General features: G+C 36.1%; 4 protein-coding genes across 8 annotated transcripts in view; 2 read left to right on the plus strand and 2 right to left on the minus strand.

Annotated features, from left to right (window-relative positions):
* Positions 1–3917, minus strand: part of LOC128895438 (peroxisomal leader peptide-processing protease-like) — a 32048-nt gene extending 28131 nt beyond the window's left edge. Inside the window, exon 1 of the mRNA XM_054158027.1 lies at positions 2751–3917. The gene's annotated coding sequence lies outside the window, so the exon portion shown is untranslated. The remainder of the gene's footprint in view (positions 1–2750) is intronic.
* Positions 3918–3924: 7 nt separating this feature from the next.
* On the minus strand, positions 3925–9711 carry LOC128895435 (klaroid protein-like). The gene is made up of 13 exons (XM_054158024.1): positions 9447–9711; positions 8625–8822; positions 8217–8552; positions 7932–8136; positions 7693–7856; positions 7378–7607; positions 7098–7286; positions 5776–5936; positions 5417–5663; positions 5216–5326; positions 4854–5140; positions 4671–4763; positions 3925–4537 (listed from the first exon to the last, which is right to left on the minus strand). The coding sequence occupies exons 2-13, from the start codon at positions 8816–8818 to the stop codon at positions 4418–4420; spliced, it is 2337 nt and encodes a 778-aa protein (XP_054013999.1). The 5' UTR covers positions 8819–8822; positions 9447–9711; the 3' UTR covers positions 3925–4417.
* A 795-nt stretch (positions 9712–10506) lies between these two features.
* Positions 10507–15419, plus strand: LOC128895429 (thyroid adenoma-associated protein). The gene is made up of 12 exons (XM_054158004.1): positions 10507–10743; positions 10819–10959; positions 11018–11662; positions 11731–12150; positions 12235–12480; positions 12570–12929; positions 12997–13275; positions 13337–13534; positions 13619–14347; positions 14412–14568; positions 14643–14902; positions 14961–15419. The coding sequence occupies exons 1-12, from the start codon at positions 10582–10584 to the stop codon at positions 15264–15266; spliced, it is 3903 nt and encodes a 1300-aa protein (XP_054013979.1). The 5' UTR covers positions 10507–10581; the 3' UTR covers positions 15267–15419.
* Positions 15420–15744: 325 nt separating this feature from the next.
* LOC128895427 (uncharacterized protein CG43867) overlaps positions 15745–17550 on the plus strand; it is a 90412-nt gene continuing 88606 nt past the window's right edge. For 3 of the 5 annotated variants that reach the window (XM_054157996.1, XM_054157995.1, XM_054157997.1), the window contains exon 1: positions 15746–16053. The gene's annotated coding sequence lies outside the window, so the exon portion shown is untranslated. Of the gene's footprint in view, positions 16054–16111; positions 16437–17550 lie in introns of those variants that run through there. The other 2 variants (XM_054157990.1, XM_054157994.1) reach the window with 2 other exon arrangements.

Here is a 17550-nt window from a genome sequence, read left to right on the forward strand (position 1 = left end):
TCACGGACACCGTTAATATTTAGTAACACCGATCACATTATCTCTATTGTTTCATTACCAGTACCATTCTATCGCTACTCGCTACTTTCTCCATCGTGACCACTACCGTGACTGCAACGACCACTGTTACCGCTGATTCTACTATTGCTATTGCCACTACTGTCCCCGTCACTACTTCTACTAATACTATTCCCGCTATTACGATGAACGACTACGACGGCTACGACTACCTACTATAACAACTGCTTCTACACCTGTTACTATATACTAATATCTCTACTACTATTATCGCTATTATCATTATCATTATTATTATTATTATTATTATTATTATTATTATTATTATTAATATTAATATTATTATTATTATTATATTATATTGTTAGTTTATAGTATACTTATTATTGTTATGACTGCTACGATATCACGGCGACAACTTCCAGTTCGTTTTCGACGATTCGAAACAGAGCGAGACGAGAATATAAAAATCATGCAGCGTCGCTAATGGAACAACCGACGAGCAGTGACGTAACTAGCAATTTCGTATGATACTTTTTACGAGATAGTCACCGTACTTGGTTATTTATTGCAGAACTTGTGCAACCAAAAAAGTAATTGGATATCAACCGATATTATTCGTTTAAATTAACAAGAAGCAAGGGTAGCATTGATTCGACGACCCGTTTGTATTTTGTTTGTTACAAAGTCCGGGGCCTCTCGAATTCGCAGTATTAGTTACGCCACTGTCGACGTGCACGTAACCTTCGCTCGTAAACGGGTCAAATGGCGAATGGAGTTATCCGTACGTAGTAGACGCATAGTATTTATTTATTTGTTCACGTTCTTAAATTTTGAGGAAGGCGATCGTAAAGCGGTCATAAAACTTATCCACACAAAAACACACACACACACATCAACGTTCTTCCAAATGCTTATATCTAGTAACAAAACGACAACGTGCGACCGGAATTCCTCGTTTCCGCGTATATATATATATATATACAATATAATACACATATATTTACGCTCCAATAGATGATCTCCGATTTTTACTACTGGCGAAAGGATCCAAGTCGGCGTGCGAACGCCAACGTGGATTCCTTCGACGTATAACGAGATATTATTTAACGCTTCGACGCATTCCCAGTTGAGGGAATTACGAACCATTCCAAGATCAGTATTGAAGCCATTCCGACTTCGTCATCGTTCCGAAATTCTTTGCCGAAACGCGTATATATTCGTTTCGTTTCTCTTGCGCTCTAATTTTTCTTGCAACGATCACGTACGATCTGCAACGCTATCGTAAAAGGAAAACGCTGAAGAAGAGTGAAAATTGACCACGCGGTTCTAATTGTTGTTTTTCCGTTTCGCCTTTTTCTCGTTCGTCAGTTTTCTGTGTCGAAACGGCATTGTTTATCAGGTTTATTTGATCGTTTAGAAGCGCGGGTAGAAACGAAAAGAGAAACGGCTAAGGATGCGTATTCTATTCGATTCGATTCTTGTACAATTTTATATATAATGTATATTACATCGTAACTTATGTAATATATAATATATATTATATACTTTATATATATAAATATATAAATATATATATATATCATCAGTACCAACTACGCGCGCGTGCACACACAAACACACAACAAACACACAAACACACACGCACGCACACACACACACACACACGCACACAAAGTGTAATGTATAAACGCACGTATATGCATGTAAAAATGCGTACACGCGCTCCATGTACCTAAGCGATGTGTACGCACACGTGTGTACGCGTATGATTATTAACACAGATATTTCAATCTATTCTTGTTTCGCGTGAATAAACAGGTGATTCAAAAATTAATGTTTCCAATTTCTATCCTACAAAATAGTATATTCCAACGGTACTGCAATGTAATCACAATTTCAAACTATTATGATATATTCTGTTACAGTAACGTGAATAACTTGAACCTTTCGTAAATTGTTCAATTTACGATTGAATACAAATTTATGAATATGTACTCGTGGGATAAGTGACGGCATTTTTAAAGCTACGATCAGCGCCATCCGTGGCGAAACGCTCAAGTTTGTCGCGAAATAGTTCATATCCTTACCGCTAGAGGTCAAATTACCGACGGTGCAATATAATATTTTGCAACAAACTTGGGCGTTTTGCCAACGAGGGCGCTGACCATACTTTTAAAAACTAACAACAAGTATTCGATAAATGGCTATACTGGCTATGTACTTCGATGAAAAAGGAACTTTTCGTAAGGTTTGCAGGATATTTATTTTACTCGGTATATATAATAGTATCATCGTAATTCTGTGAAATTTATTGATTTTTTGCAAGAAACAGAATCGTATATTCGTGATATCAACATTTCGAAATTGTACGTGATTAATTAAAAAATCACACCAGAAAAGTACGCGGTTGACCAAGTGAATTCTAGACGGCAGGCGGGTACGAGCATCGTTAGACTTTGCGAGAAACGCGTCTAAACTATTTTTATGTTCAAATGCTGGAAAAATACCTATGTAAAAATCGAACCTACATCGGTGATTATATTCGATTACGAAATTGAGTTTCACGGAGTGACGTATTCAGAGGTATGAACGCTACACGGTACAAAGGAGCATATAATATTCGTATCAAACTAAACCATAGGTATGCGTACATACTCGTACGATCCTTTACAATCATGACCATAACTATTTACACCGATGGATTCATGTTTGTCATAGTAATTTCTTACCTTGTATACAGTAGGTTTATCTATAACTTAGTGTCACTGGTTTACACACGTCACATTTATGCTTTTTTCGCACTTTTTTCCGTTCCCAAAATTCACTGTCTCTCACAATTTCCCCAAGCGTCAGAAAATCGATATCGTTCTTTCTGATCGATTGGTCTCGCTAACGTATATATTGGTCGCCGTTCTACGAGATCGATTTAGCTCGACGATTTAATTGGCTTGTAGTCGATATATGTAAAGATGAATCTTTTCTATCATCTTCTAACCAAATAGAATATGTATAAAAAATGAACAATTTTCATGAAAACCATTTTTATTTAAAAATTCTTTTTCCTCGTAATGCAGTACATCAAAACCATGAAACTTTGCTTCAATTTCTTTTACCATTTTGCAGATATTCACGATGATACGCAACAAATTTTTTCAATGTTTTCACATCTAAGACTGATTCATTGTTGAAGCCAATAAATAGTTACGTTACTAGTATTGTTTGAATCACATTTTAACCTGACACACATTTTGCTGCAAGAGAGAGGAAAAGGGGAAGGGAAGAAACAATTGGTACGATTATGCTAGAGAAGTAGCTATTTTTTTCATTTACGTAATTCGATTGCAGTCGGCGAATTCAAGGTTTCGATGCAAAAAATGTACATCTGCAAAATAGTGTTTGTTGGTACTTTATACATGCTCTATATATATGTACACGTAACGTATATGTACACACATGTGCGCGCATATGTACCTATTTATGTGCGCAAGCTAACCATGTTACGAGACTACGGTGTTAGACTTCTAGAAAAATGAAACACAATATTGTAGTCAAAGCTATCGTAGCAACACTCCACATACAATTCTTAATCTAAAAAATTGTTTTTTCTGTCTTACAATTTGTACTGTCGCATTAACTTTATAATTAATGATACACTTAACTTTGGATAATATTTGGAACGCCGACGAGTTTCCTTTCTCGAGTTATGGTTCGATTCGTTGTCTTTTCGTCTCGTCGCAAAACGAAAGTACGATGCAGAGATGGGCAACATTTTCTTCTAATAATTCATATGGAATAAATAACCAGCGTATGTCAATTTAATTCTCCGAATACATTGGGCGCGTATATGCATTCATTGAAAGTTATCTATAAAATAATTAAATTTTTATCCGTTTACTGGTAACTCAAATACTATCTTTTATGCAACAAGTAACAAACATCTTTCATTTGTTATTCGGAATTTTTATGTAGGTAAGAATTTTGCCTATCTCTGATTACGATGACACATATTCTCCTTAAGTAGCAGTGTAAAAATCTCTTCGTTAACATTGTATTTTCATTGAGAACGGTTGTTATTTTTGTGCTTAACGTTACGATTAAAAACAGAGAGCACAACACGCATATGAAAAAAAAAATAATAGAAGCGGAGTTAAGTACCCGGCTCTACCTTCGGACGCTGAAACGTCCTACTGCCTAATTACCAATGGTAACGGTAACTTGATTTCAAAATAAATCTCTCGCGATTATGACGTCAGTTGTTATATCAAACGGTACTTGAAGGCACATATCGATATACAAGGGCTCTCATTCTCGACCGATGTGAGCACACTTGCAAATCCATTCTTTTTTTTTTATATATAATGAATTGCAGTGTCAAGACGTACACTTGTATGTACTCTCAGTGTAGAAACGGTTTCCCATGCACTCGAAACCTATATAAACACGTGTATTCGAGTTGTCCGTGGTTACTGTGGACCCTTAGTTCAACATATTCGTAAGGGTTCTCGATCGTAGTGTTCTACGAACAAAAACAATAGTTACGTGAAATGATTTTTAAGAGAAACGAAGCATCTCTCATTGGCAGCTGAGAAGAATATTACTTGAAGCCAATGATAATTTTTTCACTGTGTATCATTAAAAGTTCGACTCACTTGAACGGGAAAATATTGCAAACTTTCGTCCGAGGCTGCGAATTCATAGTCGCCGAACATCACAGGTACAGGGTCATTTTCATCAACAAAACCCTACAAGAGCAACAAGTTATATATCAATAAGTGAATAGAATAATGTTTAAAGTATCGATCAATTGTACGTATATCTAAAGACTCGCTTACCCAGACATTGAACTTTCTAGGCGCACTTCTCATTTCTCCGTTGGGTAATATAGACTTGGGCGCATGCTCGACTGTAAATCCAGTTACATAAATAGGACTGCGTAATTTGATCAAGAGATATCCTGGAAATCCTTGAAACGCCCAACAAGCACCTGGTTGTATTGGATTTCCTTGTATCACCGTTCGAGGATTATTGTTTTCATGATATAATGTAAAGGCCAGTACTTTGAAAGCTCTTGTTTTTATATCGTATTTCTGCGTGCAACGCGTGCTAATAATTTGTCCACCTGCGTAATAACGAAGAAACATGTCTTATCGAGATTAAAACATGTATTTTCAATAATTTTATTACTCAAACTTACCAGCGGTCTCTAAAGCGTAATCGACACGTCCAGTTTTATCCGCATCGTATATCCTCAAAGCATTCTTGACGATTTCGTGTACACGATCGTCTGATGTAACATTATCGTTACCTTCTCATTCATTTTTACAAATTAATCAACATTATTTTTTATTCTTGATCGATTTTATGACTGATCTTAATCTGAGAAAAGCTGACTTACGCGTTTCAGTTGTAATCCAATTTTCTTTTGATACCAAAGAACCAAAGTATTCGGCTACGATCGTTTCGATGCGTTTCCCCAAATCCTCGTTATTAATTCGGTTTGTGTTTGTGTTACAGCACGATTTTAACTCCGAATACAGTTCCTTCAATGTTTGAACTTGCAACTTGATGGTTTCGATTTCATGGACGTGCATATCACCTAACTTATATTTTTCTAACTCCTTTTCAAGCAATAACACCTTGGTCTAAAAAAACAATGTGCGTTTCAATCTCATTCGAAACTGTTTTAATTGATTCGTTTGTATTTACAAAACAAAGTGTTTATAAAATCATAAAAAGGCTGCCCAAAATTCTTACAGTTTGGTCAGTGATTCGATCCTCTAAACGATCCTTTATCGACTTAAAATCGTCCTCTGTTCTGAACGATACTTTATCCACTGTATACAGATCCGAGACTTCTCTGATTTGTCTCGTTGCGAATTTCATTGAAGGTGACGACGTCGAAAGATACCAACAACCTGAAAAATTAAGGCATAAAGTTGGTTAAGCTTTGTCGATTCTACGAGGCGATACAGCTACCGAGAGAAGGATAGACGAAGGGACTCACCATTCCGATGACATCAAGATATCGATCATGTCCATTATCTCCGTCAAGCGCGAATACTCCAATTTTACATCGTCAGTCAAGCAATCCTACTCCATCTATCCTTCTCCCGTCTTTTAATTTATCGATTCGCTAAACTTTATTAATTACAATATATTTTTGTTTAATACATATGCTTTTAAAATATTGCAGTCGCCATTTGAATGGAAACATTTTAGAAACGCGTTCAATGATGGATGAACGTGCTTTTACAGATACCACAGCATGAAGCATATGTGAAGATAACTTTTCAACATTGTTCTTATAAATAATTATAAAGTATCGTATGCAAATTATATATATGTATATATATACATGTATATATACATACACACGAATACATGTTACGACAGTACGCATTCACATCACCAATATTTATAATTTCAAATTAGTAAATGCAGATATATAAATTAGTAAATTATGTGATAAGTATCAACAATATAACTTTAAAATAACAAAAATATTAGTAAGCACCTTTCGCGAGTGTAGCGTGAAAAAAAGCAATTCTAATCTAAGTACCGCGTGGTTAAAAAATTTACGAAGTAAACAAAAAAAAAACAAAAAATTTACGAATAAACGAAAGTTAGTTAGAAATGATTTCTCGGTAAAACAATTTATCGCGACTGATCACCAACTTATATTCCACCCAATGCTAGGCATCTCAGGTAAAGACACGTTCACACTGGGTATAAGATATACCGGTATATCTCTTAGTTTCTGTATATATTCGATAAATAAATCGTTCTCTAAAGACGCTAAATTAAATGTATCGTTAAAGATGCGATAGCTCATCTCAGTGATATCATAGGAAATATTGTGCAGCGAATCCAGATGGATAACGGACTGCTTTTTCACGATGTAAATTCCTGAAACAAAAAGAAAAACAAACGCCAGGATAGGTTTCGTCGATCTTCCCGATGATGCCACGGTAAAAACTCGATTTTATGGGTGAACGTAATAGATACGAAAATATGAATATGAAAACACATATTTCTTTATGATTTCTTAAAATGACTTAAGGCTTCTCAAAATTTACCAGTCAAAAGCAACAGTGGCAGCAAAGCGATCCAAAGAACTGTACAGCCTTTTTGCTCCGCCCATTTTCTAACACCGGATAAGCGGCTCAACAACCATGAATCAAAGAAGAATAGTTTAACCATACATATATAGATATAGTCCATAGTGTGACTAATGTATTGCCACAATTTGCTATACCATGTGGGTGCTGTAATTAAAGAAGAATTAATATTTACAAAAGCATACTTTTTGTCACAGATATCGTTGTATAGGTATAGATATTAATAATCCAACAATACCGTATCTCTGATATTTATACGTAGCATATCTATCGTATTCTCTTCGTCTAACTGTCTTGAGTTTTAAAAATTCCAATAGTTTATTAAACCACAAAATAATAGTAGATGTAGTAGTTGTAAAAAATTGCGCTATTTTTCTACTCTGGGTATATTTGGACGATATCGAGACTGCATCTTCCAGCTCTGTGTCAGAGTCAATGGTTTCTAGCGCATTGGAACCGAATATTTGCCTAATACAAGCAAAAATAAATATTATTTTAAAAAGGATTTTCGGATATTCAACTTTGTATATCCATATATAAATAAATCATAAACCTTCGTCGCACATTCGTTGAACTTTCAGGAATTCCATACACTACTTCTCTATGAGAATGATACTGTTCAACGTGCTTTTTCGTGAACTGAGCTCGAGATTTCGCATCGAAATTTGAAACACGTGTTCCCGATAGCAACGTGAGACTTTCGTCTGTTACTTTTGTCTAATCAGAAAAATCATAAAATTATACAAGATAAATAAAAGAGATGGTCGAACTTTGTCCGTGTAATAAACTTACTGTACGATTTTGTGCACTCAATTCTGTGTCTTCTTCAAGACTTGTTGGTAGGCATATACCGCTTTCCGATTGTGATAAGCAATTAGAAGTGTCTGACGAGTGTATAGAGCGCCGTGACATATTAGGAATCGCCAGTATGCCAGGTGCTACTTCATAACGACATGTCGACGTTTGTGCATATGTATAATCCGTTTTTGGAAACACGCTGAAACATTTGCCAGAGAGATACAAATGTAATACAAGAACTTGAAAATTTTAACAAATATAAGTTTGTAATATACATACTTCCACCAATCACCAGCTTTAGTGTAAATTTCATGTGTATCCAATCTGTTATGCAGGTCTTCGTGTTCACCTTCTTCCGAGGAATAATCACTAGTTAATAGTCTCTCTGAAGGACCACTTTTATGTTTCCTCTCAGTTTTTCGAGTAGATGAATTATCTTTATTCTCATTTTGTCCATTTGCATATATTTCTCTCTTTGCCTTTTGTCTTTCAGATCGACGCTCTACCTTTCTAGTAGAGGTACTAGAAGTCTCAGATTTGTTGCTTTGATTGTCTACATAGTCCTGACTACTTTCCAATATCGTATCCATTATTAGTTTACTGCTACTTCCAGGCCTAGAACAACATCAAGGATCAAATTTTAAGCGATATACACTTTTGATAGGGATAAATATGTTTTGTACTTACAAAGATCTGGAACCAGATTGTTTACTGCTTGTGCTTTCTGCGGGTGTACGTGATCTTTCCCGACTTTGATTTTGGCTAACATAATGGTGTTCAGGAATCTCTGGTTCTAGCAAGGCACGACTGTGAACCAAAGGTGTTTGGGACCTTGATCTGCTTCCACTTCGTAATTCATAGTGATGCTGTTCATTCTCCATAGTCCTATAGAAGAATAATACTTATGCTACTCTAAGAGAGTTGATGAAAACTAATACTTAAAGGACATGTGTGCAATTTTAGAGACTTTGATCCCCTGTCGTGTGCCTAACATGGCTAAAAATAATCCCACCCAGCTGAAAGACATCCATACAAAGTCCTTCTCTGTTGGATCCTATTTCAGGCACAGTTTTCTTTCCGTCCCTTTCTCTCTCATTGATGATAATTTTTTTTGAATGGACCTCACATAGCTGCCCATACCGCGACTAGTCAAAGTTTAACACGCCGCGTACTGTAAGACTATATTTACAATATCTACGGATATATAATATTATTCGAAATCACATGCTTTCGTTTCACCTCTCTCACTTCAGACCGCAAAACTGACATAATACACGAAGAGCAATAGATAACTCGATCTTTACTTAGAATGTAGACTGCTCCGTGTGTCAAATTAATGTCGACAGCACACTTGTAACGTAACTGACACAATTTGACACGGTTTCGAAGAGACAGACCTTCAGAATTGCATCGATACGGTGGATACCACGAATATGTTAACGAACTATCTCACTATGTAATCTCATGGTTCAGTTTTCCCAAAAACTTTTCTATTTATAGAAAACTCACCGGCAGTATATGAAGGAAACTCGCGATTCTTGCTAAATGATTCGATGTGTTGTGCATTCAGAAAGATAAAGAATTGTACGTTTCGTAAATGAGGATTATACAAGACGATAATCTTCGTTTTTGCTTAAAACTGTTTGTCAACAGTTCCACACTTTGCAAAGATTAGCCAACACGAACGAACAACGCGTAGATATGATTACAGTTACAGACGTGCAGTTCTATGCGCGCGCACACAATGATGATTCATACTACGTTGGTCTTACTATTCTAACGCTCTGCAAATGGTTACCAAAATCACAGACGATAATACCACAGGCGGTTACAGCACTGAACTATACTAATACTGATTTTAATACCAGTGGCGCCATCGGTGGGAAAATGTCCAAGTTTGTAATGAAAATAGTTCACCCTGTTGCGGCTAAATGGCGCCATAACTAAAGGCTCGATAATAATTCATGTGTAAAAAACTATTCTCAAAAATGATAAAATAACATAATCACACATGCTCTGACTATTTTATTAATTCCTATACTTATTCCTATACTTACTATTTAATTTTATTTTAAATTAATTATAAAGAAAGTGAAATATTAGGAGTATGTATAAGGCTTGTTGTTGAGAACAAAACTGTTGATAAAATCTCAACGAAAAATATATAATTGATAATGATGCTTCTGCTTGATTTGTTTGATACTACTTTTCCCTATGATGTTGATTTATTTTACACAACATCTTACGATTTGTATACAGGGTGTCCCAAAAGTCGGGGAGGAGCCGGAAATGGGGGGTAGCTGAGACGATTCTGAACAAAAATTTCCTTTGCAAAAATGTCGGATGAGACTTCGTTAAGGAAATATTAAGCGAAAACCCCGACCAATCAGAACGCGCGTAGACCGTTGGAGCCGCCGCGGTAGCGAAGGTTACGCGCTGGCGGCCGCGCTTGTACGCGAACAAGTGACTCCGACGTGCATCGAAGGACATTGACGCTGCTGTCTAGCGCGAAGCCTTCGCTACCGCGGCCGCTCTGATTGGTCGGGGTTTTTTCTTCACCCTGTATAATTATGCGTGCTTAACCAAACGATGTACACGTGTTATGTTATGGCTTAGCTTGAATTAGTTGAATAGACACAATAAAATGTTTACACAGAGAGAAATAAAACAGCAACTGAAAGAGTTGTTAGCATTAAAACGCAGCGGAGAATTAGACACGGACGAAAAATCGACAGATGATCATTTTTGGCGGGATTCTATAACTTACGATTCTTTAGAACGTTATGTGCAACACCATGACGAAGAAGTATATAAATTTATAAATAAATTTATAAATAATTCAGAAATCACGGTTTTATATCACCGTCTATTTTTATTTTAGATTAAATTGGATACTCTTACGCTCATAGTAGAATCGAAGAAAAGTACTTTACGTTTCACGTCTAGAGAACTCGATCTAATTATCTTATTTTTACGTGTTAATTTTAAGGAGAAATTAGAATTTGTGCCTGGAATAAAAAAGGTAAGATTTGTGAAGAATGTAATTAGGATTACTCAATCGCAAACTGTAATTTTTGTAGGCTTTAAAACGTATGAAGGACAGCTTAGTTGTCATGAGACGACAGTGTATTCAAGAAGAAAAGATGAGAAATCATTATCAAAAAAATTGCAACCCATTAGAAATAAAGCAAGAAGTGCTAGACCAATCTTATAAAATATCTTACGAACTTGAAAGGAATATAAACATGTACCACAATACATTTCAATCTCTGCATAATATGTGCATATGCAGTCCTGATGCTACATATTGCAGAAGACGATCATCTCTACAAATTTTGCTTTTGATGACAAATTTATTAGATGAAGAATACAAACATATTACCTGGAAGACCCAACAAACAAAAGCTTTGTTTGACTTATTGTTGTTGGACACATATGAAGCCAATAAAGAAATGGCTTTTAAATTAATGAAGTCAGTAGATCCAAAATTGTTACAATTAGATGATGAAAATAATATGCATAATATTATTATGGTTGCTATTCAATTAGGTAACAGTATCAGGCCTATTGATAGTATAACAGCTGCATATATGTTGAAAATCAGCATGTTGTCACCTGTTATACAGAATGTACTTGATATTCCATTGGATTTAATGAAACAGTCTGAGAATAAAGTAGAAGCAATAATACTAGAACTAATATTAATTCTGTTAAACACATTAAAGGTATTTATGGATGCTGTTGTATTTTACATATTTATTACATAAAAATTGTCACATGTTCTATTTTTCAGAAATCCTTGATTCTTGCAAAAGAAAACATAGTAATGACGGTTACTAAACATTCTTTGTATGGCTATCTGTTTTGTATTAGAAGTTTGTTACATGAGTGTGATTTAAAAAAAGTAGAAAATAAAACTTTGTGGAAGGATACCATATCAGAATTAATATGTGTGTGTTTTGAATTTAGTTGTGTAGTTTCTTTGATAGTTAATAATTCTTCACCTGAAGGGCATTTACCAATGGACCTAAATTTACAAACTGTTCGTGCATTATGTGGTTCATCATCTGAAAAACAAGTGGTAACTCCACAAATGGTACTCCTATGTTCGTGGCGTACTGTGAAAGAAGTTAGTTTATTGTTTGGCTTTCTTGCTACTAAAGCACCAATATGCGAAGAAGATTCTTCTTTAGGACTTTTAAACAAAGAGCAAGTAAAATTTCATGCTTTATATCCAAGATACAGAAAATAGAGACGTTTTCTTAGGAGTGAATGAGTTAGGTTGTCGTTTTTATAGATTATCAAAATAGGAGAACATTTGGTTACCTTGCTTACTGAAACAAAGCATAGAGGTGCATTTGAACAGGCACATGTAGGTTTTAGTCAACTGTGCACTCGTCTTTGGCGGTTGAATAACGAAAGTTTGAATCAATTGCCAAAAATGTGGTTGCACCAAATTTTGAATGCAATTTCAGGAATGAAAGAAGAGAATTCAAAATTGTGTGCAACCCGAAGAAGCGCCGGTGTACCGTTTATGATACAGGTAAGCAAAAACGAACTCTATTTTAATTTGGTATCTATACTTATATAAATTTGAGTTGTAAAGATCAATCATAATATTTTACTTAACAGGCTATACTATCTACAGAACCTCGACAACATAAAGATACAAAAACTACTATTTTTGACTCTGTAATGAAAATTTTGTTAGGCTTTACAGAATTACAAAATATAAATTTATGGAAGGAGATTAAGGAATTAATGTACAGAGATTCGGCATTTTTGGAATATGAGAATACATTCGAATCCTTACGATTTAATAATGATCATTGCGTAAACAAGAATAGTATTCAAGTCACAGAAATCAAGACTCATGCTTTGAATATTCTAAGAGCAATATTTAGACATTCTCAACTTGCAGAAATAGTAAATAATTATGTAGAGGATGGTTTAATAGCGGCGTTTAAGAGTTACGACGCCTTAACGTGGACGGTAAGAGAATACTAATAATTTTGTACTCCGGTGTAATAAATGAAATAAATAATATACATTTTTTCAGGAACGAAATGCAGCAACATTACTTTTCAGTGCCCTTATTATTAGAATCTTTGGCGTTCAAAGAACGAAGGATCATATCAATCTGACGACCGACAACAAAATGAATTACAAATTATTTTTTGAAAAGTATCCTCGCTTGTTGTCCTTTATTACAAATGAGTTGCAAACATTTGTAACAGTGAATGATTCCATCATCAAATCGAATGTGCAGTCGATTCTATTACTATTATCACGATTATATTATAGTCAGAGTTCTGAGCTCAATGATATTCAGTGCCAGGTACTTAATGATGAGACATTTAGTATTTGTTTAGTTTAATAGTACAGTACATGTATTTCAGATCGATGATCTTATTACTTTAGTTATGCAATGTGCTAAAAGCAAAGTGTATGAAACACGTAAATTAGCAGCAAGAGCACTTGTAGCATTACTGACGGAACAATCCGCGGGGAGTGTTCTGATACGATTAATTGAAAATGTAATATCCACAGAGAAAACACATCCATCTCTAAATTTAATGCATGGTTACATGCTACAGGTGTGTGGAATGCGATACGAATACATTATAGCTCCTTAAATAGTCGGAAAATTAAAAAAAAATTTCTTGTTGATAACTTTTTAGATTTATGAAGTATTGAAACGCTTTAATCTCGAACAATGTCAATCGTTTAATGTAGATTGGGACAGATTTTTGAAAAGAACATCTTGGATCTTAGAAAATTTGGAACGTGTAAATTCTAACCCTCCATGTTTTTTATTGGCTGCAGTTTATATAAATATTTGTAATGAAGTGTGTAAAGTGGACGAAACGTATATGAAGCAGCATGCTTCAATGTTCTACGTGCTTGCATCTCATTTAGTGGAAAATGACAAATTAAAACAAGGACCTGCGCGAGAAGAATATAAATTGTCCATTATTATATTTCTACGATTTATAACAAGAGAAACGTCACTGATTCGACCGTGTATTCCAATTAGAGTGTACCTACATGGTTTAAGAGATTTGGAAACACAAATTACTGCATGGTCAACTTTCATGGATATTATTGATGAAATAACATGCAACGATGTATCAACGCAATTGTTAAATTATGCTGTCGAAATAATTTTTATTTCGATACAAGATCTCGCTCGATATAATCCGGAATTGCAAGATGCAATGTTTAATTTCTTGTACAACTGCTTAATACATCGCAATCAGTTTGATTCTGGATGTATGAAAACAATCGATATCTGTAAATTTGTGGTGAACGAAGTGCAATTAAACGATAATAAAGACAGCTACTGTGAGAGAGATACGTATTTGAGATTACTGGGGAAATCATATGTAACTCTAGCTTCTTTTAACGATGTAAGTATGTTTTAAATTTTTCTTTTGTTCCTTAGAGTTTTAAACATACATTTTCTTTTTCAAGGCTGCAGAAGAAATTAATCTCGAATGTATTAACGACGTATACGATAACTTTTGCGATAATTTCTGGATCGCATCTTTAAATGCAGATTTTAGAGCATCTGTTCTTCAAATAATGCAAGACCTTTTCTTGGCATGTTGCAAACGTGACGAGTATCGTTGTACGTGGAAAATGTTTTAATATTGGTATATACTACGTACATACGCAACATATTAAGTATATATGTCGTTACAGATGTACAGATTCAGTGGTGGACGACGATATTACAATTACTGGTGGACAATAATTCTCAAGTCCGACACGAGGTGTTTAAGTTACTTCAGTACATTCCGATACATTGTCCACTGTCCAATGAGTTTTCATATTTGCATTTGCTTCTTGCAAAGTTCTATGAATTTATACATGAAAAAGATCCTGAACTCTTTTGCATAGTGCTTTTTTATTGGGGTATTTCACTATTGGATGACACAAACTATGAAATGGATGAAACGGATGTAAGTAAATTGTATTCCAAAAATGTAATGCTATATAACACATCATTTTTTGTGTCAGGTGTTTAATAAGTGTACAAATTACGATTTTTATGAACCAGTGGAGACATCTAGAATTTGTGCTAAATTTTTAATGGAACACATGAGCGACTATGTGGATAATGTTTTGTCGGATGACATTGTAGAGTGGATAAATTCTCGCTTGAACGTTGAGATTTCAAAATCAATTTCTTTTAAGACTTTCGTAAACAAATATGAATGTTATGTTCCTACCGTTGAAAATAGACTTGACGACATTTTAGATCCGACATATAAAAATAAATTATTACGAGTTCGAGCGTACAGAGAGTTCAAGGATATATTATAACAATGTTTAATCTAGGATTATTCTGTGTAATTCGTATCGTTCGTATACATTGTAATACAAGAAAAAAAATTCAATATATGAGACCACTGATATTTATTTTCCGATTTAACCTCTTAGTTATTTGTTTGTTAGAGCGCACTAATAAAATTAGCCCCTGTGTACGCGAAGTGCGAGTTAAGCGTTGATTTCAAGCGTTGATTTGTTGAAGCAATTTCCTGAAATGTTCCGTGACTAGGAAATTTCACTTCGAGGCAGTACTCTTTTACCTTCGGTATAAATATACAGATGTAACTTAAAATCGATTTCGTTACGGTTTATAGGAATCGAGTGTTTCTAGTAGGAATGATCAAGAGTCAAATATCCCGCTGGAGAGTGTTTGGAGAAGTCGCGTGCCCTCTGGGAGTGAAGTAACAATGGCGCGGTCGTCGAGTGAAACTTCTGTATCTATCATTATTCCGTGGTGCATCCACTCGGCGCGGGTAGTCGCCACTGTCGCGGCTCGACGTTCGCCGACTCGGTACGTGTTTCGTGACATTATACCGCGGATCCGTCGGATTTTCGCGTTTTTCGCGCCTCTGCGTGGTGACCATCGAGTATTAGTGTGCGCCGACGATCTTTATCCGCGTTGAACGAGAGCCAGTATGTCCACGAGTGCCCGAGCAGATTAAAATCGAGGGAAAAAGCCAGCAGAGAAGACTGTGGCCGTGCGTGCACCAGGCATGGAGTGGACTCAGTGCGCTCGTTTCAAATCGTTACGAGCCGTTACCGCAGTCACCGTCGAACCGAGGTGAGTTCCGCCGACGTAAACACGCGTGATCGCGTTCCGTGCACCCCGTTTCCCTTTCGAATCCAAGTGTTAAATCGTTCCCCGCGTATCCTGTCATTCATTGCGCGAATCGTACCGCTTATGACCTACTTGTTGTGCAAACTGTCATCCCTCGATCAGAATATTTCCGTGGTGGGATGAACCCTTCGGTGCTGAACACCGATGCAGGGACTCGACAGCCTCTTTCGGGTAGGTTTTCACGCAAAAAAGACACACCGGAGAGAAAGGAGAGGCCCGGAGAACCAGACAAGGAGCGCGAAACGGAAAGATCAAGCGAGAGCAGGCGAGAACAAGTTTGAAAACTAGTCACTGCCAGTCCCCGTTGAACATCTGCGATTCCTAAAGTAAGTGCGTCCTTTCTTAAACACAGGAATGTTAAATAGCCTTCACGCTTGATCAACTAACCGAAGCCTTCTCGAATGATCTTTCTTGACCTGTCTCTTCCTCTACGGTCGTTCCTCCTTCTTCTTCTTCACTCTCGTTCGGTCTTTCTCCACGAGGAGAAAGGTCATCGGTCTCAAATTCATCTTTTGTCCACGCCTTAGGCACACCGGTAGTAAACGCGCCACGACATATTTTCCGTCGGCTCAAACTCGTTTTAAATTACCATAAGTAGTCCGATGCCTTTTTGCCCTGATACGCACGGGGACTCTTTTTCGTAATCGCTCGAATTTCTCAATGTCAAGTTGACGACCCGTTACATCCTGTCGTCTGTGATACGAGGGTCTTGGTTCGCTTTACCTCGTGGGACACGAAAATTAGTACTCTGTTTTTTTCTTTCCTTGAAATAAACAAGGCTATATCATCGACCGCTTACAACATTTGTTAAGCAACGATTTTATTCGTTACTCGAAATTTGTATCCAGGTTTGTTCGTCTCTAGTTGGACGTCTTGCATTTTCTGGGCAATTGTGCTCGTAAAAGAATACTCGCGGTGCTTTTTCGTAAAACAACGCTTTCAAGTCGTTGAGCACGACGTTCGTTTCTCAAACGGTGTCCACGGGGATTACGTAGGAAGAGCATTTCATAACGAGATCATTTGCATTGTTCCGCTTACCGGGGGCTTTTAATAAATGACGATAAGAGAAACGACGGCACATTTGGTACGGTCTACCATTTGCATTCTTTCTTCTCGTTCGTTTTTTTGTCTTTCTTCGCCAGAGGAGCTATATGTTCGCTTCCTACAAAATTACGCGTATTAACTCCCTGCGAAACGCACTCGATGCGTTTCCATAGAAACCAACCCGTCGCGTCTTGTCAACGGATGAGCTTCAATTACGGGGTTCCGTTCTTTTCAGAACATGGTAACCATTAATTTTGGAAAATTCAATTTTATGTCGGACGTATAATTCGCATAAAAATGTAACCTATAATTTCACGATACAATGATTCTTCGAGATCCAAGAAAATCCAAGTAATAGTAAAAACTATTCGTATTATTTGCATTTTCTGTGTTAAA

Source organism: Hylaeus anthracinus, unplaced genomic scaffold, assembly GCF_026225885.1.
Source record: "Hylaeus anthracinus isolate JK02 unplaced genomic scaffold, UHH_iyHylAnth1.0_haploid 5, whole genome shotgun sequence".
In the NCBI taxonomy this organism is placed as follows: domain Eukaryota; kingdom Metazoa; phylum Arthropoda; class Insecta; order Hymenoptera; family Colletidae; genus Hylaeus; species Hylaeus anthracinus.

What these genes read in the sequence shown, in the direction of transcription:
- LOC128895435 (XM_054158024.1), bottom strand. Translation starts at nt 8,818, where the DNA reads ATGGAGAATGAACAGCATCACTATGAATTACGAAGTGGAAGCAGATCA. An exon ending in TCAACGAATGTGCGACGAAG is followed by an intron (nt 7,608 to 7,692) that starts GTTTATGATTTA and finishes TGCTTGTATTAG; the next exon opens with GCAAATATTCGGTTCCAATG. An exon ending in TTGGATTACAACTGAAACGC is followed by an intron (nt 5,327 to 5,416) that starts GTAAGTCAGCTT and finishes ATGAATGAGAAG; the next exon opens with GTAACGATAATGTTACATCA.
- LOC128895429 (XM_054158004.1), top strand. Translation starts at nt 10,582, where the DNA reads ATGTTTACACAGAGAGAAATAAAACAGCAACTGAAAGAGTTGTTAGCA. An exon ending in GTGTACCGTTTATGATACAG is followed by an intron (nt 12,481 to 12,569) that starts GTAAGCAAAAAC and finishes TTTACTTAACAG; the next exon opens with GCTATACTATCTACAGAACC. An exon ending in TCAATGATATTCAGTGCCAG is followed by an intron (nt 13,276 to 13,336) that starts GTACTTAATGAT and finishes CATGTATTTCAG; the next exon opens with ATCGATGATCTTATTACTTT.